Raw genomic sequence first — 27,661 nt, forward strand, 5'->3', positions numbered from 1 at the left:
GCAGAGATAACTTAAAATGGTAAAAATTCAATGTGATGTAAAAATAAGCATGCTATTTATTACACTTCTCTTGAAGCACTGAATTGGTGCACTCTTTTTGTAAGGCAAAATGGATTATATAATAAGCTCTAGGAAGCCTTTTCTACCCTTTGGGTCAGTAAAGTAAACACTAAGGTCTCACTGACAGGAGAAAGGCTCATCTGAACAAAAATATTCATAGCATACTAGGTGCTTAACAAATACTGATTTATTGTGTTATTTATCAAAGCAAAAACAAAATGCCATAAAAATATTGTATAGTAGAGCCAAAACTAGCTTGAGATGATTAGGGCTTTTTCTCCAGGTGCTGACATTTAAGGAGACAAGCTACCTTCCCAAGGAGATACGGCTCCTCCCCTAGAGAGCAAGCTTTTTCACTATGGCCACTCTCATCCCCACGCCATGTGGTCTCCTGCTATGCCATACTACCTTGGGGCTCAACTGCCATCCCTGGGTTCCTGTTGCCATCACACCCCCCTTTAGTCTGACCTTCCAACCAACCTAGAGGAAGGGCCAGATGATCCTTTTTCCTTTCACAAGTGCACCTGTAGAGGAGCTATCTCCCGCACTGATTACTTCTCTCTATGGTCTCAACTACCAACTGGTTTTGCCAGAGGTGAAAATTTTTCTTGTAATGGCTCTGTGTCCAGAAATTGAAGATAGATTAAGCAAATTGTGGGATTTTAATGAAATAGAGTATTATTGTACCATAAAACATGACAAATGTGAAGGATACAAGTGAATATGGGAAGTCACATAAAATGATGCAAAAGGAATAAAGCAGAATCAAAAGGATATACATAGTCTACAACTACAACAAATAATAACAATAATAAAATCTGGATAAATGCACAGGAAAAAATCCATAAGTGAGCATGGAAATAAATGGGACTATATACCTACAAACATATTAAAAGTAACATTTTCTTTTTGCAAAACAAGCTATAAATAACTAGAATTAATTTTTATGTATAATCAGTTATAGTTTTTGTTTGTCTATTTAATATTTATATTTGTCAATGGATATTAAGTTAATAATAATTCTTTTTTAATATCAAAATCAGCCCTAGCAAAATCCCATTGGCAGGTCCTCTATATAATATGTTAATACTGTCAGTGTTTAGCACCTTTAGAGATGACTTCTGGACTCCTATCCAAGCTAATATTGAGATGGGAGCTATTCATAACATACATGTTTAAAAAGTCTTGTTTTCATAGTAAATGCTTGTTTTATGTATTGTTACTTTTATATGGAAAATACTAGCAAGATGCTAATTTATTAATTGGCCTTTTCCTAGTACTATATTAAAAACATTTGTCTACCAGGCATGAGAAAATACAAAAGATAGATTTCCCTTTATATTGGGGCCATTAAGGAGGGTTGAGCACATAAATTTCATGTGATAGTTTCTGATTTATTTAATGAAAAGAGATTCTCCAAATAATGAGCTCTCTCCTATTCTCCGTAATCCCCACCGGCAGAAAGGAATCTGGGATTAGAGATGTCCAGTATTGTCTGGAATAGTCCCACTTTCAACAAAAGAAAGTATATTTTTAATGATGCTTTGCAAAAGAAATATCTGGCAGAACTTGAATTCTGATTTGGGATTCAGAAAACACATTTACTGTACCCATAGGTGGTGTTTCCTATTGTCACTTAAGCACCTGCTGCTGTTCCGACATGAGATCACACCGAAAGCATCTCCAGAAGCCAACCCCTGGGGCAAACACCTTCACCTCAGGATCCATGCAAGGGGATCCTGATGTTCCCTAATCTTGCCCTGCCCTCTTCTGACTCTTACTTTGCATTGGATCCCCTTCATGTGAACCACTTTGTCTATATCTCTAAAATCCATTTCTTCCTTCAAAGCCCAGCTCAGGTTCCACCTATTCCTCCAAAGCTTCCCTGATCCTTCAGGTTGAAAGTGGTCACCCCCAGCACCCCAAATTTCTTATAGAACTTCTAGATCTCTCTTTTCCCTTGACCTACATTCTGTCCTATATTTATTTGTGCACATAGCTGTTAGAGGGTAGGGACTGTGTTGTTTTCCATCTATCTATGCCCAGCATTGTATGAAGACATTTATAGGTACAGCTTGTGTACATACATATGTAGGTGTGGGAAGCATGCTGTAAGTGGAAAGAGAATTCAGAATCAGGTGGTCACAGTCCTCCCACCTTTAAGATATAGTGACTGGTCACCCTGAGCAAGTTACCTAATGTCTCTGCCACCAAGATTGAGTCATAGAGAAGGATCTGTATTGACAGAGGGTGTTTCCTCCCCACAGAGTTCCCTACACTGAGGAACTCACAAGTAGAATCTCCCCCAATCCCTACCATAAATCACCCTACATCTATACACCCACACACTCCCCTCTCCCCCACATGCCCCACACACTCCTCTCCCCCCATACATACATACCTACACACACACACACACACACACACACACACACACACTTCGCTTCCCCCCACTACATCCCCCTACACACCCTCCCCCTTCATGCATATACACACATATCTCCCCCCATACATACCTACATACACACGCACTCATACACACACTCCCCTCCCCCCACTAGATCCCCACACATACAGCCTCCCCCCTCAAACATACCCTCACACACCCCTCTCCTCTCCCTCATACATACCTATATACACACATACACACACTCCCCTCCCCCTCTACATACCTAAATCCACACACACACACACACAACACACTCCCCTCCCTCCCCACTACATCCCCACAAACACCTTCCCCCTTCACACATACCTTCAGATAAACACACACATATCCCCCCATATACACCTATATATACATACTCCCCACCCCGCTACGTCCCCCCCCATACCCTCTCCCCTCACATACCTACACACACCCCTCCCCCATATATACCTACATATACACATTCCCCTCCTCCACATTACATCCCTCACATATACCCACACACACACACCATATACACCTATATATATACACACATCCCTCAAGTATTTGGTATTTTCTTAACTATATGTATGGTTTGTCACCTTCCCCTCTCCACACAAGGGCAGGAACTGTCTCATTTCTATTTTTGTATCCCAAGAACCAAGCACATCAACTTGCTATTACATACAACAGCTATTTAGTAAATATTATGTTGAATAAAAATCACAATAGGAATAATCATAAAGGTTTTATTTTTTTAATCACAGAGTTATTGTAGGCTTATGGAGCTGGGGCTGCATTTCATAGAGCGCGCACCAGCTCTCCTCTGGCTCAACATGGAGGGGTCTTGGTGCTTTGAGATGATAAAACAATCCCTTTATTAGCCACCTAGTAAGAAGAGACTTGGTGCACATTTAAAAGAAATGACCCTGTACTGACTGGGTCTGTCTCTTCCCAACTGCCAGCTTTTGGAGCTTTCTCCTAAAGGAGTGAGGGAGGGCCTAGTTTGCTGTTCCCCTCACTCTAAAATAAATGTTCTCATGTGGGCAGCTACAGCAGGGTCTCAGTTAGGTAAGCTAAGCCTGGGTCTTAAGCCTCTGGCTCTTTTCTGCTTTACGTTCCCTGACCTGAGTAGAGGCAAGACTGAACAGGGATCCTGAGATGAATGTGTCCAGCTTTGGAGACAGCCTTGTGAGTCCCAGAGATTGAAAGTGCCTGGCTCTCTGAGTCAGTGCTGAGTGGCAACAGGTCAAGTTTCTTCATAAAAGAAGATGATCACCAGCTGGAGGAGGAGTCCAGCCCCTGGTCTGACTTGACTGAAGAAAGAGATAGACCTTGAAGGAAACAATGCAGAGATGAGTCAGAGGGAATACTGATCCAGCCATTGCACAAATTGCTTCATGTTGGATGTTTTAAGTATCAGTTTTTTCCTGCTACTTACTTATCTTTATGTACAAATGAATCTCTTGTGTTTTTACCACTTTTTTTGTATAAGGAGAAAACAAATGACTGTTCTCTACTTGATTTACATAGTACAATAAGTACCTTTTCTACTCCCTCCTTTTGGCCCCAGACATGAATCAGACATCAGTCAAATCTTCCCCAGAGCTACAGAGAGTAGGCATAAAAGCCCAGAAAGTTTGAGTCTTGTTGCCTTCTTTGGCGAGGTTCTCCCCAGGACTGAACCTGGTCCAAGAGAAGAGAGAGCCCTTTGAGTGGAGAGAGAGAAGGTGAGTTTCCTCAGACCTGGGAATGTTTTTTCTTGTTACACTTAAGTGAAATCATGTATATAAAATGCCTTGCAATCATAAAGTGCTACATAGATGTGAACTCGTACCATTTTATTTTAAAATACCATCTTTTTAAGGAAAAAAACACAGGATCTTTGTTGTTTTCATCATCAAAACTTCTTATCAAGTGGCTCTCTACATATGGCACTGTGACTGGATAAATCATTGGTAGCAGGCATGTTATTCCTTAGACTAGACTTTTAATTTCATTAGTATAGGAAAACCTGAATGAGGAAATGTCTTCTTTCAATTACTCTCCAATTTATAGTATGAGAGAGTTGGGAGCCTGAGAAGTTAAATGACTTGTCCAGGGTCACAATTCGATGTGTGTCAAATGTGGGATTTTAACCCCAAACTTTCTACTCTGAGGTCACTACACACTACACTATATTGCTCACTCAGTATGAAATTTTTCCTGTTTGATGACTTCTCTACACAATTAAATTAGGAAATAAAAGCGTATCCTAGCTATAAGACAAACCTGAAAACACCACCGAAGGGAAGACAAAATTTTTAACAAAAATGTAATTCACCCTCATGAATCAAAAAGGTAGTCTGAAGTCCTGTTTCCCAATAGTATGAAGAAATCCCAAAGGAAGCCTCTTTCTGCCCTCTGGTGGTCACTAGGACAACTAAACTAAGAACATAGAAGAAGGAAAAAGGCAGGATGCCCCAAGAAGCATCATTTTGTATTTATCATCTCATTGATGGTGTCCTGGCCCGTAAACTTATTGATAAATTCCTCTTTCCTGCCTCTCCCTTAAACAAATTAACCCACTGTCTACTTGAGGCTGGGAGGTCTTGAATTCGTCAGATGATCTCAAAAGTTCCTTCCCTTTCTACATTTTAGGATACCGCCATGTCTTCAGAGTATCTAACTCTGATCTGGTTTTCCTGCCCTAAAAAGCAGAGCCTGTTAGTTACACCCCACTATTGTTTCAATTGGCTGCTTTTGATAGGGTGACTACCTCAGCAGTGTGTTTCTGGAAATGGTCAGCAAGCAGTTCTGACTTCTTTATTTTCAATAAGTAGTGCATTAGAATCACCCACTTGCTGAAGGGATTTATTTTTTGACCAAGTTAGCAATAGTTATTATTTTAAAAAATATTTTTAATAAAATGTTTATCTTTTCCATAGACACACCTTCTTTCTCAAGTTTCTTCCTAAAATACTGTCTAAAAATGGTGCATGATATCAAAGAATAGTAAATTGAATAGTAAAACCAATTGAGAAATTTTTGCCATAGTTTAGAGAAAAGGAGATGAGATCTGACCTATGGGTAGTTGCCATGTAAATGGAGAAAAGAGGATGGATATGAAAGTCATTGTAAAAATAGAACTGATAAGACCTGACAATAGTTTTGATACAGGGGACAAGGGAAAGGAAATAGAATTAGAGGTGGGTGAGACCTCAGAGGTCATCTAATCCCCCTTTCCTTCTACAGATGAGGAGACTGATACTCAGAGAGATTAGCTGAGTTGGCCAGAGTCATAAAGATAAGTGGCAGAGTCAGGTTGCCTAACTGACTTTCCAGCAAACTCTCCACTAGTCTTCTAATACAAATACACTTTCAATTCCTCCACTTACCTATGTCCTTCAGCTGTTCTATGGAAACAATCCTGTGAAAAGTCAATTTCATGACAGGATGTCTATTGCAGAATTTTCTTTCATACATACGAGAAACACCAGAACAGTTGGAGGCAACATCAGAGTGGCCCAGCTAAATTCTAACAGGATAAGGTGGCATGCTGAAGAAAACAATCAATGTAGTCCATAATCATCGGCTGCCTTCTTAGACAGACTGTGGCTTGGCTTAGTTTGCTGCAAAGATTCATGAAAACTCAGAAGGCATTTAATTTCACCTAAAAGAAAAAAAAACAATTTATTATGACTTCAGGACTGTGCTATATGACATAATTATTAATATACATTCTGCTATATAATGTCAACTATTTTCTTTTTAAGTATTGTCCTTCCAATGAAATTCTTAAGTTCTATGGATTTGAAAGCAGGTTCAAAGTCAAGGTCTTAAAGAGTTGTTATCATTATCACTCTCTTTCATACTCTCAAAATTCGAGGGAGGGTGGGTATGCTAAAAAAAAAGCTATTTAATTCAACATTTCTTAAATACTGGCTATGTAAAAGGAACTATACTTATGGTGCTAGGTGTACAAAGGCAAAAATGAAACAGTCTCTAGCTTCAAGGTGTTTACATTATATGAGAAAGAACACAACATGTATATAGATACTACAAGATAAATGAGGCATGAAAAAGCACTAACAATGGGGGAATAGGAAGCCTGTGAGATGAGAGGGAAGAAGCATCCCATAGCAGGTGACACCTGAGCTTAGCTTGTAAGAAAGATAAGGATTCTGAGGAAGAAGACCATTTCAGAAATGAGGGATGGTCTGTGCAAAGCTGTAGTACCGGAAATCAAATGTTTAGTTTGGGAAGGAGCTAGTAGGTCAGTTTGGCTGGATTATAAAATGTATGAAAGGAAATAATATAAAATAAGTCTGAGAAATAATATGAAATGTCTGGAAAGGGAGGCTCTAAGTAGATAAAGGAAGGATTTAAAGGCCAAGTTGAGTTTATAGTTTATCATAGAGATAATAGAGGGACTATTAATTTGCTAGCTGTATAGAAAATGATTTGGAGAGGTAAGAGATGGAATGCAGTAAAAACAATTAGGAGGCCACTGTCATTATTCAGATGAGATATGATAAGGGCCTAAATAAGAGGTAGTGCCCATATGAGTGAAGGGGAGATAATTGAGAGATATTGTGAGGACAGAATTTCTAAGAGTTGGCAATGGATTTGATATGGTGGGTAAGGAAAAGAAAATCATCATGGATTACTCTGAGGTTGCAAACATTCAACCAGAAATGAGGAAGATGGAACTGTGGGTTTATGGAAGAAGGTAAGTTGAGTTTTGTCCATGTTGAGTTACACCTTCATATCCAGGTAGAGATGACCAGTAGGCTGTTAGAAATGTGGGACTGGAGTTAAAGAAAAGGATTAGTTAATAGGACTGGATATACAGATTTGAGAGTCATTAGCACAGAGATGATTACTGAACCCTCCTTGAAACCAGGATGTTAATGAGCTCACAAGAGAGGGTTTAAGGAAAAGAATGATCAGGACACCCAGGGGGGTGGAGGTAGGAAGGACATAGATAAAAATTCAGCAAAGGGGGTGACTAGGTTGCCTTGAATACAGCACCGGCCCTGGAGTCAGGAGGATCTGAGTTCAAATCTGGCCTCAGACACTTAACACAAAAAAACTAGCCATGTGTCCTTGGGCAAGTCATTTAACCCCAATTGCCTTACCTTCCCTCCTCCAAAAAAAAAGCTAAAAAAAAAATCAACAAAGTCAGCTAAGAAAGTGAGGTTGGACAGGTAGGAGAACCATCAGAGAAGACCATCACAAAAGCCCTGGGAGCAGAGAATAACAGGAGGAGGGAATAGTTAATCATAACAATGACAACGAAGATGAGATAAGAAAATGCTATTGAAGTTACTGATAATTAAATTATTAGTAACCTTAGAGAAAATAGTTTCAGTTGTGTGATGAGGTCAGAAGCTAGACCAGAAAGGGATTAAGAAGTGAGAGGTGAAGAAATGGAGAAAAAAAATGAGTACAGATGAGTTTCCAGAGCTATATAAAATAAAGGAGAGAGAGAGAGAGATACAGAGAGAGAGAGACAGAGAGACAGAGAGAGAGAGAGAGAGAGAGAGAGAGAGAGAGAGAGAGAGAGAGAGAGAGAGAGAGAGAGAGAGAGAGAAAGAGAGAGAGAGAGAGAGAGAAAGAAAGAGAGAGAGAAAGAGAGAGAGAGACAGAGAGAGAGAGAGACAGAGAGAAAGAGAGACAGAGAGAGAGAGACAGAGAGAGAGAGAGAAAGAGAGACAGAGAGAAAGAGAGAGACAGAGAGAGAAAGAGAGACAGACAGACAGACAGACAGAGAGAGAGAGAGAGAGGGAGGGAGGGAGAGAGAGAAGGATGCTGGCTTTGGTAAGGAAAGGGGGCAATTGGAGCCAAGGAGGAGAGAATTTGTAATGATCTAGAAGCGTTCTAAGGTATTGATTAGGGGAAAAGAGGGAAGACTTGTGGCATGACCTCTATTTGATTAGCCTATGTTGATAATGAGAATGAACTAGGTAGGTAGTATAGAAAGTTTAAGAAAAAAACTTTGGAATACTTTCTTTGGGGAATATAATAAAATTACAGAATCAAACCTCAAAAGTTGCAAGGGACCTCAGAGGTTATCAAATCCAATTTCCTTATTTTACACATAACTCTGCCATTGGAATCTAAACCTTGTCAATATCACCATGGAGATGCTTTCCAAAAATTCTACCAGCCACTGACATTATGAAAATGAGGGTAGCAGGGATTGCTTGTAAGGAATTCAGGGAAAAAGAGGAAAGGATGTAGGGTAAAGGTCAAAAGTTGGGGTCACCTTCCATCTTGATGTCTTATGGACTTAAAAGGATCAAGCTATTCACCTCCCTATCTCCTCATCTCCCCCATCCCTGACCAAGACTCTGACAGCAGCTGGTATGGCAGGTGAATCCTTGGCTCCTAAGAGCCAGTTGCAAATTGAATAATGACCCCCCCTTTTGGTTTTTGGAGGGGGGAAGGCAGGGCAATTGGGGTTAAGTGACTTGCCCAAGGTCACAAGGCTAGTGTGTCAAGTGTCTGGGATCAGATTTGCACTCAGATCCTCCTGACTCCAGGGCTGGTGCTCTATTCACTGCACCACCTAGCCACCCCACCTCTTTCTCTCTTTATCTAAAAATTGGGAAGAACATCACCTCCCTCACACACCTTTAACTGAATTATCCATCCATAATTACTTTGCTCTCCTCCCTGTAAGAGGGAAAGGTATTGAGGAGGTAAGAGAAAGGGAACTCAGGAATGTAACTGATAAAGGAGTCAATAAAAGACTTGTCTTTCAGAAAATGATTTACTAATTTAGGAGGAAATTTTATTCTTGTAGGGTTTCTGATATTTCCTTGCTTATTACATTTCCTGCTTATCACCTTGAGCTGGCTAAGAGAAACTAGCAGAATTACCCAACTTTATAACTTCTACCTTAGGGGCAACACAATCATTATTATGGCTTCTCCACTCTGCTCCCTCATGCTAGGTGCTGGATGTGGATTGTGTGTTTTGTATTGATCCAAAGCTGTTCAGTTTCCCAACCTTTATTAACTATGACTAACATTAAACATAATACAATGGTTAGTAGCTGTTAATTTGTTTTTAATAAAAGAGAAATAGGCAACACAATAACAAAGAGCAAAAGAGCTAACCAATACAGATAATCAGAAATAACAGAAGCCAATGCAAATGCTTCTGGTTGTAGTAGCAGGAATGACTCCCAGTTCAGTCTCTTTCTCCTTGGTAGGGAAGAGGGTAAAATGATGTTGAAGAAATAGTTCAGTTAAAGGGGTAACATCCTTCCCAACTCTGAGGCAAGGAAAGACAAAATCATTTCACCCAATCATAACTTGGTCTGTAACCAGCTTCAAACATGGCAAGATTCCCACCAGTTTTTCCAGACGCAGTTCAAAATAGCATTCAGGAGTAGCAGAGAAGCACAAATGTTGGACTTTGCAATATGCACCTGGTGTCAAGATGGCAGGCAATTCCAACATTTCACTTCTTCACCTGGCTTCATCTCTCCTTCCCTGAGTTCCTTTTAAACAATCCCAAAGATGCCCATTTCAATGATGTTAGTGATTGGTGGAATTTTTGGAAAGCATCTCCATTTCCATGGTGATTCTGATGAATACAAGTGAAGAAACTGAGACCCAGGAAAAGTAAGTGATCAGCCCAAGATCACATAGGAAATGAATATCAGAATCAGAATTTGAACCCAGGTGCTCTTACTAGAAAGACAATGATTTCCCCACTGTATCAACCAAGTTTCTGTGGGTATTATAAAGATGTAAAGAATATGAAATGAACATATTTGGGATGAAAGGGAATTTATCCCACTTAAGTAGATCTTCTAACTAAAAGAAACACCATATTTTAATGGAAAACTTTTTAAAAATTCAAACAAAATAGACGGAAAAATTTCTAGACAGTATTACAAATTTCTCTGTCTTCTTGAGAATATTTTGAATATGTTTTAATGATGAGTCATTATTATGAATATTAATTATTTCAACAGTAATTTGTTAAGTGCCTCCTCTGTGTAATTCACTGGGAAAGACACACACCTGTCTACTTTGAGCTCATAGTCTAACATCAATTTTTTGTGCTGTATTATGATACATGATATTCTCAGAGCATAGTAAAACCTCCCTCCTTTTATAGATTAAGAAAATGAGGTTAAGAACTAAAGTGAGTTGCCCAACATCACATATATTAGGAGTGACAAATAGGGAGTATATCAGATACAGAATTTGGACAAAGGTCCTCTAACTTGAGAGCCAATGCCCTTTCCACTGTCTTCAGTGGTCCCAAGGCTACTATGCTTTGTAAAAATTGTCTCTTTTTAATCCCGTCTCCTCTCTTTCTGTCAAGCTACTGCTTCTTGCAACTTTCAGCATTATTTTCCTCTAGTAGCCTCTTGACCCACTTTAATTTGCCACTCCTAATATGACAAGGGCTGGGAATGGGAACAACCACATGCAAATTGGCTCTAATAGTCAATCAGGCTCCAAATGAATGTTTATAGCATTCTCTTTTTGAATTAGTTGCATAATTTTTAATGTATGGATTGGAGGGGTATATATTTTAACAATTCTGATGCTAATTTAACAATTTACATCCTGGTTCTAGAATGTTAGATAAAATAAGGCTGATCTTAAAGGTAACAAACAAAAGAGTTTCCATATTGCTGACAGGAAGGAAGCCCTAAGACCACACAGCTCTAGAGCTGAAAAGGACTTGGGAAGTTGTCTAATCCAACAGCTTTATTTTACAGCTGAGGAAATACTGGCCCAGGTACTTTAAGGAACCTGTGGAAGGTCACATAGGAAATGTCAGAAGTGGAATCTGAATCCAGGTCCTCTGACTCAGAGTCACTACTCTTTCCATTGCATGATGCATCTTTTTTCTATATATTTTCTTCCTCAATATTTTTCTTGATAAAAGTATCTTTTAAAATTTTATTTGCAGAGAGACTTTGCAACAAACTGCATATTGGATGTAAGAGATGTGCAGAAAGCAGAGTGATTTAAGAAAGGGATTCACAATAAAAGATTTAAAAAATAGTTTTAGAAAGTTGTGTATAGAGAACTCCAAAATGCTGCACCTAAAAAGGGACTTAACAATAATTTTTCCAACATTCTAATCTCGTGTTTGACTCTTCGTGATCTCATTTGGGGTTTTCTTGGCAAAGATACTGGAATGAGTGGTTTGCCATTTCCTTCTTCAACTCATTTTTCAGATGAGAAAACTGAGGCAAACAGGGTTAAGTGTCTTGCCCAACATCCCATAGCTAGTAAGTGTCAGAAGCCAGATTTACACTCAGATGGGCCTTCCTGACTCTAGGCTGAGCATTCGATCTATTGTGCCACCCATTGCCCTAACTGACAAATGGGTAAATTTAGGAATAGAGAAAAGTGACTGAGGAGGTCTCACAGTGGTAGAATAGTACTGTATCTTGAAAATTAATTTTAAGATATTATTTTAATAACTTTGCCATGTTTTATGAAGGGAAGTCTTATAGTTGTTTATTCAACTTAACCTGACAACAATTACCACTCTTTAGATGGTAAACTATAAAATGAATCTAGCAGATCTATCACTGAAGTTAAGAGAGACAGCTTTTTCTAGATTAGGCTGAGCACTTTGCTTAGACTCTTAAAAGGTTTCTTTAACTCAAATTTATGTTTAATTTATCTCATCAAAAATTCATATGTGCTTTGTAGACAATACTTACCAATTCCCTACTCCACTGGCATGATTTGAAGCTATATAAGATAACAAGGTATGCCACTTGAGTTCTTGAAGATACAATGCTTTGAATAAACTTATAATGAGGTAATTAAATCATACTTTCAGATAGTATTGTATGTGATTGAGAATTATTTAAAATGTCTTTTAGACAAAAGTTGAAATTTCTTTGTTTATGTGTCTATATCTATATGTAGACACATATGTATATGTGTCTATATATGTGCATATATACATATGTATATACATACACACATTTCTTTTATGTGCATTTACCTTTAGTTTGGATACAGCACAACATAAAGAGATCTGCTGAAATGTTTTCTGGGCTCACTTAGGAAAATGATTAGAATGGTAATGAGTAAATTATAATATGTAATCTATAAGTATTTGGTTTTAGAAAAGCAACAGAAAACTAGGGAAAGAAAAATTAAGACTTCAAAATATTAGTTTTGATATTTATAATATCTCAGTGGGTAACATCTATAGAGGTATTTCCTACTTATTGTTAACTAATTTCCCACATCTTAAGGTTAGTTTCCACAAAATTAAAGCACAGTATTTCATTCATAGACATTTCTGTTACATTTTGATGTAGCAGCCTTCAAAGAATTTTGATTGAATTAATTCATACCAATTTTTCAGTGCCTAGTTTGTCAGTATCTCAAGATTAAACAAAAGCAGATACTTCTGGGTTTTAAAGACAAAGAGATGTAACTAAAATCAATGGTTATGTATTGCCTTAGTCAATGAAGAATTTCTTAAATTTCTAAATGTAAACTTATCTTCTACAAAAGCTTTTGTTTACTTAATTGGGCAGGATCACATACAAAATTATAAATTTCAACATTTTATTTTGGATTTATTTTCTACTTCTTTGCACAATTTTCCCTTGGAAAATGGGGATTATTTCTTGTTATATCTCTTTTTGAAGAGCCTTTTAAAATCTCGAACCACACTAATTCAGGATTCATGGAAATATATAAGAGCACATAAAAAGGAAAATTTTCCATTTGGTCCAAACAAAATTTCTTAACTAAAGAAAAATTAGAAAAATGGGGGAAAATACCACAAATAAGAGAAATCTCAAGGTGGCAGAGATTTTCTGGAAAAATATCTGAATTATGCATTCATTTTAATGTTCAATTGCTTTTAAACATAACTAAAATGGTTTTCATCACTAAACCATTTAGTTCAAAGTCTTAATGAGAGAAGATATATAAACTTACCTCAGGAAATTGACAATCAGAAGTACTATTCTCAAACATGAAGGATAATAACTGTACCTTTATAGTCACTTAAATAACTATAAAGCTTAATGAAAATAAAATACTAAGAAAAATCATGCTAAAAACAAAGAACTGAATTCATGCTTTCTTTTAATATAGTTCTGTCATTATTTTCCATGAAGAAACTCAAATGAAATTAAAAGAATATTGACATTTAAGTTTTGAATTGTTTTATTAGGTTATGTGGTTTCTACCAAAATGAAGATATAGTTAGATCTTCACTTTCTTCAGTCCATAAAATAATTTGCATCAGCAACAGCTGGCTTTACAAGTTGTTGTCTGGGTTATGTCACAAATTATTTTAGACCGTGCTCAACAGCCACATAGGACTTCTTACATACAACTAGACTAAGAGCCTTAGGCTCTGAATTTAAAAACATGAAATGCTATTTTTTTCTTGTTTCATGATCAAAAAGCTCCATTAACCAAGAGATGCTATTCATTCTCCCTGAATACTGAATTACCAAAGTGTGATGAATTGGCCTTCATGAACTATTCATGAGTTCTCATTTAATGCTAATTAAATTTTGTGGAAAAAAAAAGCCTATGCTAAATGATTTTAAAGCCCTGGCACAGACTGGAAAACCATGAAAAATTAAAAGTTCAGGGGAAAATCCAATCCAAAATCACACAGTGGCCAAATTATGTAAGTTGGACACCCAGTATTTAACCTTTCGGTTGTATTTATAGTCTATTCGCATAACTATAAACACTTAAAGTTACTTTTATTTACTAAATTTCTTGATCAAACTTCATTGATGAAAAATAGTTTTATGATGCATCAGCAGCATTCTGCTTTAGGTTACTCTTTTTCTTATAAGGTAAAGGTGTCTTATCAACCATGAGCTAATTTTTAAAATATCTGATCAAATTAAACATTGTGTTTGTATACATATGCATGGGAAAGTAGTATATTTTAAAAATCACAAATGTCAAAAGTCTTTGAGACTCCTATTATATTAGTTTTCTTATGTATTCTTATTAGTGATTTCTTTTATAAACTTGGGGGAGTAATGAGATAGATTACAAATAAGTTTGAGTTAAATTCAGAATCAAGATCTCAAAAATGTTGAAAATTATTTTCTATTTAAAATAAAGTTGCTTCTAGCTAAGCTCTCTACATAGGTTTGTTCTGTAGATTAACCAAGCTATGAGGATATTAAATTGGATATTTCATGTAGTATATTTCAAAATGAATCCCCTAAGTATTTTACCAGAACAATCATTCCAATAGGTCAAGAACTTCAGTCAAATTAACAGAACTACTGTCTCTCGTTTCATTTATTAACATCATCAACAAGCTAATTTTGTTTTTGTTTTTAAAATTAAAAATTTTTCTGTACCTCCCACTGTTTAATTTGCCCCCACCACACCCCCAAACCCTTAGCATACATATGCATAGGCAAGCAAAACAAATGCTCAATCTGGACATGTCTAAAAATGGATTTCTTTTTGCATTTTAGGTCCATTACCTCTCTGACTAGACATGAGCAGCATATGCCATTTTAAGTCCTCTGGACTCATGATTTTCCATTAAATAAGAGTTCTAAATTCTTTCAAATTCTCTCTCTCTACAACTTTGTCATTGCCATATAAAATGTTCTCTTATTTCTGTTCATCTTGTTCTTTATCACTTCATTGGAAGTCTTTCCCAATTCTGGCTATTTCGTCATTTCTTAAGGCACAGCAATATTCTATTATATTTATATACCATGGTATGTTTAGACATTCCCCATTGGGAGACAACCCATTAGTTTCCAATTGGAGATTATTATGAAAAAAAAAAGTGGTTATATTTTTGTATACGTATCCTTATCTTTTATTCTCTTATTTCTTTGGGGGCACTAGACCCAGTTGTGGTATAGTTGGGTCAAACATTTGTAGAGCTTAACTTTTGGGGGCATACTTCCAAATTGTTTTCCAAAGTGATTGGTCCAATTCACAGTTCCTCAATCTGGTATTTTTTTTTTAATAGCCCCTCTAATAACTGTCATTTTCCTTTTATGCCATCTCTATCAGTATGATGGACATGAAGTTTTGCATTTCTCTTACTGATTCAGTACATTCCCCTCCCCCCCCCCATATGGTTGTTGATAGCTTGGATTTCTCCTTTTGAAGACTGTCTATTCATATCCTTTGACCATTTATCTATTGGGAAGTGGATTTTAGTCTTATAAATTTAAATCAATTCCTTATATGTCTTTGACACAAGGCCTTTATCAGGAAAATATATTACACATTTTTCCTCCATTTACATTTCCTTTTTCATTTTAACTATGACATTTGTGCAAAATCTTTTAAATTTTATATATTTAAAATTGTCCATTTTATGCAATCTCTCTAACACTGTAGTCATGAACTCTAGTCCTATACACAGATCTGAAAGGTAATTTCTTCTTTCCTTCTCTAATCTGTTTTTGATGTAGCTGTCCTTTTATATCCAGGTCATGTTTCCACTTGGTGCTTCTCTTGGTATATGGTGTGAAATGTTGATCTAAATATATTTTCTGCCAACTACTTTTCAATTTTCCCTGAAGTTTTTGTCAAATAGTGAATTCTTCCCCTTTTGGGTTTATCAAATACTATGTTGTTTGTTTTGCTTCTGTATGTTATGTAAGTTTCATATATGTATGATAAGTTTCACTTATAAACCTCTTTCTTTTTTTAACTAGTAACAAATCATTTTGATGATTATGACTTTGTAGCATAGTTTGAGATTTAATACTGATAGGAGTCTCTTCCTTCCATTTTTTTTTCATAATTCCTTTGAGATTCTTAGTCTTTTATTCCTCCACATAAATTTGTTATTTTTTCTAGTTCTATACAATGTTCTTTTGGTAGTTTGCTATAGCAATGAATAAGCAAATTAATTTAGGTAGTACTATCATTTTTATTATATTAGCTCAATCTACCTTTGAGTAATTAACATTTCTCCAATTATTTAGGTCTGTCTGTATTTCTGCAAAAGTTGTTTTATAGGTGAATTTATAGTTTCTAGGTATATCTTGATGAATACACTCCAAAATATTTGTAGCTCCTACAGTGATTTTGAAAGGAATTTCTCTTTCTAGTTCTTCCTGTTGGATTTTTGTTGGCAACATACAGGAATGCTGTTTATGTGGATTTATTTTATATCTTGTGACTTTGATGAATTTATTACTTCAAATTTTTTTTGTTCACTCTTTAGGCTTTTCTAAATAGGGTTTTCCTGTAATCTGTAAAAAGTTTTAATTTTCTCTTTCCCTATGTTAATTCTCTCAATTTCTTTCTTGTCTCATTACTACAAGTAGTATTTCTAGCACAATGGTAAATAGTAATGTGATAATGGGCATCACAAGTTGCTATTATTAACATTTATTAATATTACAACTGTTAGGGGCAGCCAGGTAGCTCAGCGAGTAAGAGCACCAGGCTCCAGTGTCGAGATGATCTGGAGATCGAATCCCAGGCTCAGACACTTAGCACCCACCCAGAAACACCTGGACGTGTAACCTTGGGCAAGTTACTTAACCCCAATTGCTTAGGGGCAGCCAGGTGGCTCAGTGAGTAAGAGCACCGGCTCCAGTGTCAGGATGACCTGGGGATCAAATCCCGGCTCAGATACTCAGCACCACACCCAGAAATAACTGGCCATGTAACCATGAGTAACCTTAATCCCGATTGCTTAAAAAATATATATATTACAACTGTTAGTGAATGACTAAACAAATTATGGTACATGAATGTGTTGGAATATTACTGTGTTAATAAGCTGCAAATATGAAGAATTCTGAGAAACAAAGAATGACTTAAATGAATTGATGTAGAGTGAAACAAAGCAAAACCAGAAAAACTATATATTTATATAAATAAAAGCATAGATGTATATACATGCACATATGTAATTCAATTATATTACATATACTTTATAAATACAGTAATGCAAACAAAAACAACAAAACAAAACTGACTTGTGTAATTATAAAGATCAAGCTTTACTTTGGAAAAAGAGCTGAGAACATATACCTTTCTTCCACCAATGGAGAGGTGGGAGGGAACGTGGGTATGGAATATTGTATACACTATCAGGTATGGTTGATATGTTGTTTAGTTTTACACTTTTAAAATATCATTGGGAAGGGAGAAGGATAGGAATACATTTTAAAATGAATGTGAGATAACTGAAAAGGTTATGGACACTTTATTTTTTTAAATAATGAACATTAAGGGGGGAGGGAGTAAATCCCTAGGCATGATGGATATTTCTGTGGTTCAATGAAGGGCAGATAGTGATAAAGGATAATGAAAGTTTGGAAAATGCCATAATATGTTAGATAGCATTTCAATAAGGTATATTATCTACAACATTTGGAATGTCATGGAGTACTCAGTCATCCTACACTTATTAAAAATTTCCATTCATTGGACTTTAACATGAAAGTAAATGGGATTGAGGATAAAGAAAAATGGAACGTAGAGAGGATGGCTACCCCTGGCAAAAGTCTTGTTTTTAGGGAGGGCAGATCAATAATGAATTTTAGAGGTAGCTGCAGAAACACAATAAAATGCATGAATAAAAAATTGGGAAAAGTTTATTTTATATTCAATTTGATGAACATCTATTCAGTAAAACACTGAATATTTGTAATGCATTTTTCTAATGTGGTTTTGGACATCTGGTCCTAATAAAGGAATAATTTAAGAAATGTTTCTGAAAATTTCTGTGTAAATTTAGTTTATAAAATTTTATGAGACTTTATTTTAAAAAATAATTGTCCCTCATTTTATCCTTCATTCAAATCCAAATATTCTTTTTTGCCAATTATTCTTATTAATTATTACTAGTTTTTGGTCTGAAGACCCCTTTGCATATTTTTTACCCCTTTACATTTTAAAAATAACATTTCACTTTCCCCTGATTACACATTAAAACAATTTTAACACATTTTTTTAAGTCCTGAGTTCCAAATTCTCGTCCTCCCTACCCCCTTCTCCTATCCTCTCCCTGAGATAGTAAACAATCTGAAATAGGTTATACATGTGTAATCATGTAGTTTCCACATTAGTCATTTTGCACGAGAATTGAAGGAGGAAGGAGGAAAGGGGAGAGATTCAGGAAGAAAATGAAAAGAAAGAAGTAAAGAGAAGAGAAAGTGAAAAATAGTATGCTTCAGTCTGTATTCAGAAAATATCAGATCCTTTTCTGGAAGCAAATAGCATTTCTTGTCACGAGTCCTTTGAAATAGTCTTGGATCACAGTATTGCTAAAAATAGCCAAGTTATTCACAGTTCTTCATCATACAAGATGGCTGTTAATGTGCATGATGTCCCCCTGGTTTGCTTACTTCAATTTGTATCAGTTCATGTAAGTCTTCCCAGGTTTTTTCCTAATGTCATCTTGCTCATTATTTCTTATAAAGCAATATTTCATTAAATCATATACCACATCTTGTTTAGCTATTCCCCAATTGATGGGCATCCCTTCAATTTCCAATTGTTAAACACCACTAAAAGAGCTGCTATAAATATGTGTGAATAGGTCCTTTTCCCTTTTTTTGGATGTTTTTAAGATATAAACCTAGTAGTGGTATTGCTGGATCAAAGGGAATGTACAGTTTTATAGCTCTTTGGGCATAATTCCAAATTGCAACAGTACATTAATGTCCCAGTTTTCCCACATCCCCTCCAACATTTATCATTTTCCTTTTTTGTCATAATAACTAATCTGATAGTTATGAGGTGGTACCTCAGAGTTGTTTCATTTTGCATTTCTCTTATCAATAGTGATTTACAGCATTTTTCCTATGACTATAGATAGCTTTTGATTTCTTCACCTGAAAACTGCCTTATCATATCCTTTGATCATTTATCAACTGGGGAATGACTTATATTCTTATAAATTTGCTGTAGTTTTCTATATATTTGAAAAATAAGGCACTTATGAGAGATACTTGTTGCAAAACATACCCCCAGTTTTGTTTTCCTTCTAATTTTTGTTGCATTAGTTTTGTTTGAAAACCTTTTCAAAATTATCCATTTTACATTTCTTAATGCTCCATTTCTTGTTTACTCCTAAATTCTTCACTTATCCATATATCTGACAGATAAATTATTGCATGCTCTCCTAATTTGCTTATGGTATCACCCTTTATGTGTAAATCATGTACCCATTTTGACCTTACTTTGCTGGACAGTGTGAGATGTTGGTCTACACCTAGTTTCTACCATACTGTTTTCCAGTTTTCTCAGCAGTTTTTGTGAAATAAGTTTTTGACCCAAAAGCTTCAGTCTTTGGGTTTATTATATACTAGATTACTATGGTCATTTACTACAATGTAATGTGTACCTAATTTATTCCACTGCTCCACCACCCTATTTCCTAGCCAGTACCAGACTGTTTTGGTGAATACTGCTTTAAGAACATAGTTTAAGATTTGGCTAAGCCACCTTCTTGAACTTTTTCTTTCATTGATCCCTTCATATTCTTGACCTTTTGTTCTTCCAGATGAATTTTATTTTTTTCTAGCTCTATAAAATAATTTTTGGTAGATTGATATGAATACACTAAATAGATTAATTTGGGTAGTATTGTCATTTTTATTATATTGGTTTAGCCTACCCATGAGCAATTAATATTTTTTCAACTGTTTAGACCTGACTTTATTTGTGTGGTGTTTTTTTTTTTTTTTAAGCAATCAGGGTTAAGTAACTTGCTCAAGGTTACACAGCCAGTTATTTCTGGGTGTGGTGCTGAGTATCTGAGCCCAGATTTGATGCCCAGGTCATCCCAATATTGAAGCCAGTGCTCTTACTCGCTGAGCCACCTGGCTGCCCCTAAGCAACTGGGGTTAAGTAACTTGCTCAAGGTTACACGGCCAGGTGTTTCTGGGTGGGTGCTAAGTGTCTGAGCCTGAGATTCAATCCCCAGGTCATCCCAACACTGGAGCCGGTGCTACCTGGCCGCCCCTCTGAATAGTATTTTGTCATTGTGTTCATATAGTTGTTGGGTTTGTCATGGCAAGTAGACTTCAAGTATTTTACATTGTCCACAGTTATTTTAAATGGAATGTCTCTTTTTATCTCTTGCTGCTAGACTTTGTTGGCAATATAAAGAAATGCTGATGATTTATATAAGTGGGTCTATTTTATACCCTAAAAGTTTTCTAAAGTTAATTATTTCAAGTTGTTTTTTAGTTGACTATTATTCTCTAAGTAAATCATCAGCTGTAGAGTGATTATTTTGTTTCCTCAGTCTATTCTAATTCCTTCAATTTCTTTTTCTTTACTTATTGGATTTCCAGTACAATACTGAATAATAACAGTGTGAAAATGGTTATCCTTGCTTCATGCAAGATTTTACAGATAAAGTTCACTGCTGGCTTTAAATAAATAGTACTTATCATTTTAAGATAAGTTCCATTTATTCTTATGCCCTCTAGTGTTATGATGTTTTAATGGGTGTTGTATTTTGTCAACGGCTCTTTCTGCATCTATTGAGATAATCATATGATTTCTATTGGTTTTCTTACTTATATGGCCAATTTTGCCAATAGTTTTCCTAATATTGAACCAGTCCTGCATTCCTGGTATAAATCCCATCTGGTCAAAGTGTTTGATCCTTGTGCTATAGTGCTGTAATCTTGCTAATATTTTATTTAAAATTTTTGCCTCAATATTCATGAAGGGAATTGGTCTATAATTTTCTTTCTCTCTTTTGGCTCTTGCTGGTTTCATTATCAGCATCACATTCATGTTGTTAAAGGAATTTGGCAGAATATTTTCCCAAATAGTATTTATATACCGTGTTTCCCCGATAATAAGACACTGTCTTATTATTATTTTTTTTTTTGGAAAGAAAAACACCAGAGGGCTTATTTTCAGGAGAGGGCTTATGTTGTCCTGCCTCAGCTCTCCTCCGCGGCACTGCTCTCAATGGCACCAGCAAGCAAATCACTGGGGAAGAACAGGATGACGCGCTCACTGCTGCAGCTCTGATTGGATGCAGCTCGGAGCACCACGTGCGTTTCACCCAGGGGCAGGGGATCACCTTCACTACAGTAGCAATCTCAATAGGGCTTATTTTCGGGGGGGGCTTATTTTAGAGGAATCTTACACAGTAAAGGGAGGGCTTATTTTCGGGATAGGTCTTATTATCGGGGAAACACAGTAGTATTGGAATTAATTGTTCTTTAGATTTTTGGTAGAATTTGCTTATGAATCCACCTGGCCCTGGTTTTTTTCCCCCTTTAGGAAGTTCACTGATGGTTTGTTCAATTTCTTTCTCTAAGACTGGGTTAAGTATTCTATTTCCTTTTCTATTAATCTGGGCAATTTATATTTTTGTAGATATACATCCGTTTCATTTAGATTGTCAAATCCATTAGCATTAAATTGAGTAAAATAGCTCCTAATAATCGTTTTAATTTCTCATTCACCGCTAATAATTTTATTTTCTTCTTTCCTTTTTTAAATCAAATTAACCAATGATTTATCTATTTTATTGTTTTTCTTTTTTTGTAAAACCAGCTTCAAGTTTTATTAGTTCAATGGTTTTTCTACTACTACTTTTATTAATGTCTCCTTTGATTTTCAGGATTTCCAATCTGGCATTTAATTGGGGATTTTTAAGCCATGCTGTTGGCTTGCTATGGAGGAAGGGCCACCAGCAGAGAGGCAGGATCTTACTACAGGTCAGTTCCAGGGGCATTGTCTCACTGCTGGCTGCTCCTTGGGGTTGGACCTTACTACTGATCTGCAATGGAGGTGAGGGCTTGCTAGTGGTCTGCACTGGGCGTGGGGCTTTGCTATGCTGCTGGTCAGGGACTGTTGTCTTGAAGGTGGATTGCCCTGGGGCTCTAAGCTTCTGCTGCTCTTGGACTTCACTCCTTCCCCTCCCCAGTGAGACAGACTTTCCTGCTATGCTGGTAAGCTGTTTCCCTGGTCATAAATTGGTTCTGAGATAGTTTTCAAGTTGTTTGGAGGGGAATTCAGGCGGGATCCAGGAAGTTCCCTCCCTCATTCCAGCATATTGGCACTGGAAATTCCCAATTTTCATATATATTTTTTGCTTAAAGAATAATTGTATTTTATTCTGTTCCTGAATTAGGCAAAATGTTTAGATGACTCTTATCATTAGAAAATAAGTATAAGATTCATCTAATGTTATCCATTGACTTTAGTGTCCTTACTGCAGAAGGCATGTACTTAGAAAAAATCCATGAAAACCTAAGTCACATAAGTTCTTATTGATGACAACAATAGTAGATAGAAATAGCTTTATTTTTTCCATTAGGTTTCATCAAGTAGAGTGTTCAAAAAGCATTTACAAAAGCAATAAATTCACAACATGTAGTCCTCATCTTACATTCACTGAAAATGAATATATTCAAGTACCTAGCAATTAAAATAGCATTTTTCAATTATTATTATTTCTTTTTCATTTCAAGCTGACAACATTAGTTACTTTTAGTTACCTGGCAATTACAGTCATTTTCCTTCTTTATTTATACTAAAATAATCCACTGCCTAAATATCAAAACTTAAAGTTATTCAGACATTCTGAATAGCTCATTTAAGGTCATATATTCTACATTAAACATAATACATGCACTTGGTATTATCAAAATAATTTTTAAAATAGACTAAACAGTGTTGAAGACTTACTTACATTTATAATATTCCTCACTTAAATAACTGAAACCAAGAAGAACATGGGCGTTAGAACTTAACCTCAATGTTTTTGAGTGTTAAAAACCCAAATAAACATTTTTTAAGATAGTGAAAAGCTAAGAAAAAATAAAAATGAAATGGTAGACATACCCTACAGCTCTGTTCCATGACATGAAGGCATAAATTTATTAATAATCTGGAAGGGTCAGTAGTACAGTTGTAGATTCAGAATTTTGAAATGAAATACTATGACTTTTTTATGGTTCTCATGATGCCCTTAAATTAATGACCTACCAACATAAAATAACAGGTCAATTTCTTAACAAAATGGTTTGCTAACCCCAAACCTCAGATACCTCTTTTTTGGGGTTCCTTTTCCCCAAAATAGCCCTTTTAGTCTCAGCAAGCTTTGGGGTAAAAGAATAAAACTTTAACTTTTGAAAAAAAAATTGCTGTTCATGTTAATTTTAAAGAGAAGACTGTATATTCATACATATACATATAGCTTTTAGATAAGGGAACTCCAAATCCAATTTGTTTTGTAAATTCACTAAAATCATGCTACAGTGCTAGACTCAGGAATCTATAACATGAGCCAATGTAAGAAATTATGTGTTCTGCCAGTAATGAATCCCCTTACAAAGAATAGTGCCTATATTGGATTTTGTAGTAGTGGAGACTTTTATTGCATGGTGCTGAAGAGTAAGTTTTAGTCTTAAGCTTCATGTGTTCTTTCCAAATATTATATGATAAAGTGTCATTATAAAGTTATGAGATTTTTTTTTTCCTTTTAAACAAACAGGACTAACACATTTGCACAAATGTCATTCCAAGTAGAGATCTTGGGAGCTCATTTCAATAATGCTGATACTGCTCAAAATATTTTTGGAACTCATCTTTAGGAACTGCTGTTAAAATTAGTTTATGTCTAAGCCAGGCAAGAAATCAGTCTCATTACTTAATAATAGCTACACTTTATTTAGTACCAAAAAACATATTAATTCTTACTACCACTATGGGTAATCAAAACAATGTACCCCAATCTGTGAAGCAAACTGCCCAAAGAAGAGTACTCAAATGCTTTTTGCAATGGAAGCATTATTGGAAGTGTATGGCCTCCCAAAGTGGTGACCTTGAAGGGAGCAGCCTTCATTTGTATGCAAAAAATTGCTTACATTACTTAATATTGTTTGGGTCAAGTGAAAAGTGTTCTCAATTATGACATTTGAATATCGCATGTCTTAGGTAAAAGTCTAAACCAAATGCACAGTATATATCTCCTATCAGGCTTTTGACTGAGTTTCAAATTCCTAATTTTATTGAGAAAAGAAGAATAAGCACAAAGAAGACTGCAAGTAGACAAGGAGCTATAAGTAAAAATTGTGGCTGGCTTGCTGGCTTGATGACTGGGAACAAGGGAAGGGATATGCTCCCAGCCTTTGATGAAAAGAATATTCTGCATCATTCAGTACTAAACCCAGCAACACTTAAAAAGATTGACTTTGGTCTTCCTCCTGAGCTGAAGTAGAAGACTTCGTGAAGAAAGGAAGGATGGGTGATTCCTCTTCCTAAATAATATAAGTCATACAAGTAGTTTGTGACAAGAAAAGTTTTGAAAAAAAAACACTATTTTAGACTATTACAATAGAAAAATAGTTATGCATTCTAAAAAGTCTCAAATTAATTTTATGACAAGGAAATGACAGAAGGCACTCAGACATAAGAATGACTACCTTCGGATTTATGTCTCATTAAATATTATTCTTGGTAGAGCTTAATTTTTCATCAGTAACCCAAGTCAGGTGTCATATTCAAGGAGAGAACCCATGTGGAATGTCTGACTCAACCTTTGACTTCTACAGAACTTGGATCATGAGAAATGCTAAACAGTTGCCTAAAAAAGATTACTGCAATTTCAGAAGATAAAATATTTAAAATAAAAAGGTCTAATGTTCCTATTTCTGTTTTTAAAAGAACTATCCAGCTTCATTACATAAGATTATTATGTAATATATAACCTATAGGATTAAGTAACACATACATATATTCCTCAAAAAGACAAGTCTGCTAAAACCTAATGCCTTAGATTTCAAATGCACCTTGTGGAAATTTTTTTACTGAAATTACTGTCATTTAATTGACTTGAGGCAAATAGCATGCTTTAATTTTGCCAGAAGAAAAATCAAAGCACATCTATGATTCAAATCACTTACATGAATCTTAATATTTTTTATTTACCACAAAGAATCAACAGATGACAAGTCTAATGTAGATTGAATAAAAAAAAAATCCCCAACCTTACAAAATCTTAAGTATAAGACTAAATATCTAGGCATATTTTTAAAAATCTCTCTCTATATTACATACTTCACAAACATTTCACTTTAAATATTTCAAGAGAGTCATATAATAGTTAAAATAAGATGCATAATTTTAGATGGTTGCAATATTATCCTGTGACTCTATTAACATAGAAGTGTGTCAATCATAATAAAATGGAGCGCAATCATGTCATACCCAAGGTTGAGGTTGACTATTAATTCTTTAATAATTCTTTTTTTTTAGCTTCTAAACAGTAACATTCTTTCTGAACAGGTCTGTCCCACCAAGTCTGCATACTGTTGAACGATGGCTTCGTCACTTGGTCCTTTCTGTCGTTTTTTATATATGTTGTAAGGCATAATTGTTCTCTTGTAAAGTACCCGTAATCGGTCGAGCTCATTAACTCGTTCTTCATCAACTGCAATCAAATAAAACAATCCAAAGACTGTATATTAAACTACTATTCTTAGTATTATTTAAACAAAAAACTGAACTGGAATCTCCAAAGAAAAGACATTTGGAGTCAAAATTAGGGTATCCTGAAATGATTATATGTTGGCCTTTGGAATAGCAACATTATGAAATGTTACAAGGTAAACAATTTAATCAACAAATAATTACACAAAATAATACTCTAAATGCCTATTCAAGTAGCAGTTTCCTTCATCACCACATAAACTCAAAGCATCTCTAATTTAGAACTGAAAGAAGCCTTGGGCCTCATGAGGAAACCAAAGTCCAGAGAGGTTAAGTGTGTCCAGTGTGGTGCAGGTAGTAAGCAGCAGAGCCAAGTCACCTTAATCCAAATTTAAATCACCCAAGGCAAATTCTAGCATTTTACTGGACTGTGGAAGATGTCCTCTGTGACGCCTGCCCAATTCCTCCCATAAATTCACCAAAGGGGAACCACTTAACATGCTGGAGGCCTTCCTTTCTTTCTCTTGACATCATAGGGGGTATACCAGTAGAGCACTCTGTGTGTCTCTCTCTCTCTATATATATATAACCAACCCATCTTCCTTTCATAAACCTTTCCATTTCCCTATGCATGATAATCATTTTAAATTCTTTGGAAACTGCTGTATTCTCTGCCATATACAAACACTGACACTAACACTGACTGAATGTGGATTTGGTATTAAAAAGATTGGCCTTTGCTTTTATGGGAAGAGTGGGGTCATTAAAAGAGTTGTGCAATTTTCTGAAGGTAAATCCAGCTTTACTCTCTTCTTGTTTAACTCAAGACATAATTCATTGTCCATCTATTATTACTGTTGGTCCCAGATATACACAGTAAAGGACAAGCTCTTAATGCATGTTGTAATATGGACAAAACAATTCTATAAATTAGTAACTTAAAATCTTCAGTTTTATTTATTTATTTATAAAATTCATTTATACATCTGACTTAAACCTTCTCTGCACACCACCCTACTATATAAGCACGAACACCTACAATGAGGTCCTCTGCTGACTCATCATTTTTACAGTAAGACAGTCTACTGAGTTAGAGATCTCTGAGAATGATATCGTGAAGCAAAATAATAACACTGCATTAGGAGCACAGGACCTAAAAATAAAGCAGTTTTCTATGTATAAGGATTTATTTTACACATTTTCCCTTAACACATTAGAAAATTCTGTAGAGACTAAGAAATTCCCAACAGCACTTCAAGTAAACAAGGAATGATTTTTCACATTAAAGGTCAAATGGTTTCAGATTTAATGCTCCAAATACCCCTTTAGAATAGATAAATTCAATTATGTGGTATAAATTACCTATAGCAAAATATTAATATCAAATGTCATCCCCCCAAGAGGGCTCAATACTGTATCCAGGGAATGTCTAGTGATTTTAATATTAATTTAAAAGGTAATAGGGAAGGTAATTCTCCTGCTTCAAAAATCAACACATAAAACATTTTAATGTCAAAATAAATGATTTGGTAGATACTTATGTAATTTTATCAGAATTTCTATCATTTCACACAACAACTTCCTTCATTAACCTCTTGTTTTAGTTAAGCTCAAGTTAAGATCAAGCATTACTACTGCTTATGTTGACACCATGCTTGAACCTTAGAAATTACAAGCAAAGATTTTATTAACCATATGCTTTTTTTTAAATTAAATTTAATTTTTTACCAGAGAACAGACTTTATTTGGCCTAACCAATCAAGGGAAAAAACAACACAAGACTCAGGTCCAAGCTCATGAGCAGTCGAGA

The 27,661-nt window shown here is 35.6% G+C and overlaps 1 protein-coding gene and 1 long non-coding RNA gene across 14 annotated transcripts in view; one reads left to right on the forward strand and one right to left on the reverse strand.

The window, feature by feature from the left end:
• Nucleotides 1–3,799: 3,799 nt before the first annotated feature.
• On the forward strand, nt 3,800–25,897 carry LOC138169569 (uncharacterized). 2 transcript variants are annotated; one of them, XR_011170393.1, is made up of 3 exons: nt 3,800–4,200; nt 22,037–22,206; nt 25,708–25,897. It is a non-coding gene; the product is annotated as an uncharacterized lncRNA (long non-coding RNA). The 2 variants fall into 2 exon arrangements; XR_011170392.1 differs by having other exon boundaries at nt 22,037–22,133.
• The window catches only part of ATE1 (arginyltransferase 1), a 227,633-nt gene continuing 222,675 nt past the window's right edge, over nt 22,704–27,661 (reverse strand). For all 12 annotated transcript variants that reach the window (XM_069099112.1, XM_069099122.1, XM_069099120.1 and 9 more), the window contains one exon: nt 22,704–25,852. In XM_069099112.1, coding sequence (XP_068955213.1) covers nt 25,674–25,852 — 179 coding nt within the window. In that variant the 3' untranslated portion in view covers nt 22,704–25,673. The remainder of the gene's footprint in view (nt 25,853–27,661) is intronic.

This window comes from Petaurus breviceps, unplaced genomic scaffold (genome assembly GCF_028583685.1).
Source record: "Petaurus breviceps papuanus isolate PSGF00001 unplaced genomic scaffold, PetGlider_PUasm1.0 37, whole genome shotgun sequence".
Taxonomy (NCBI): Eukaryota; Metazoa; Chordata; class Mammalia; order Diprotodontia; family Petauridae; genus Petaurus; species Petaurus breviceps.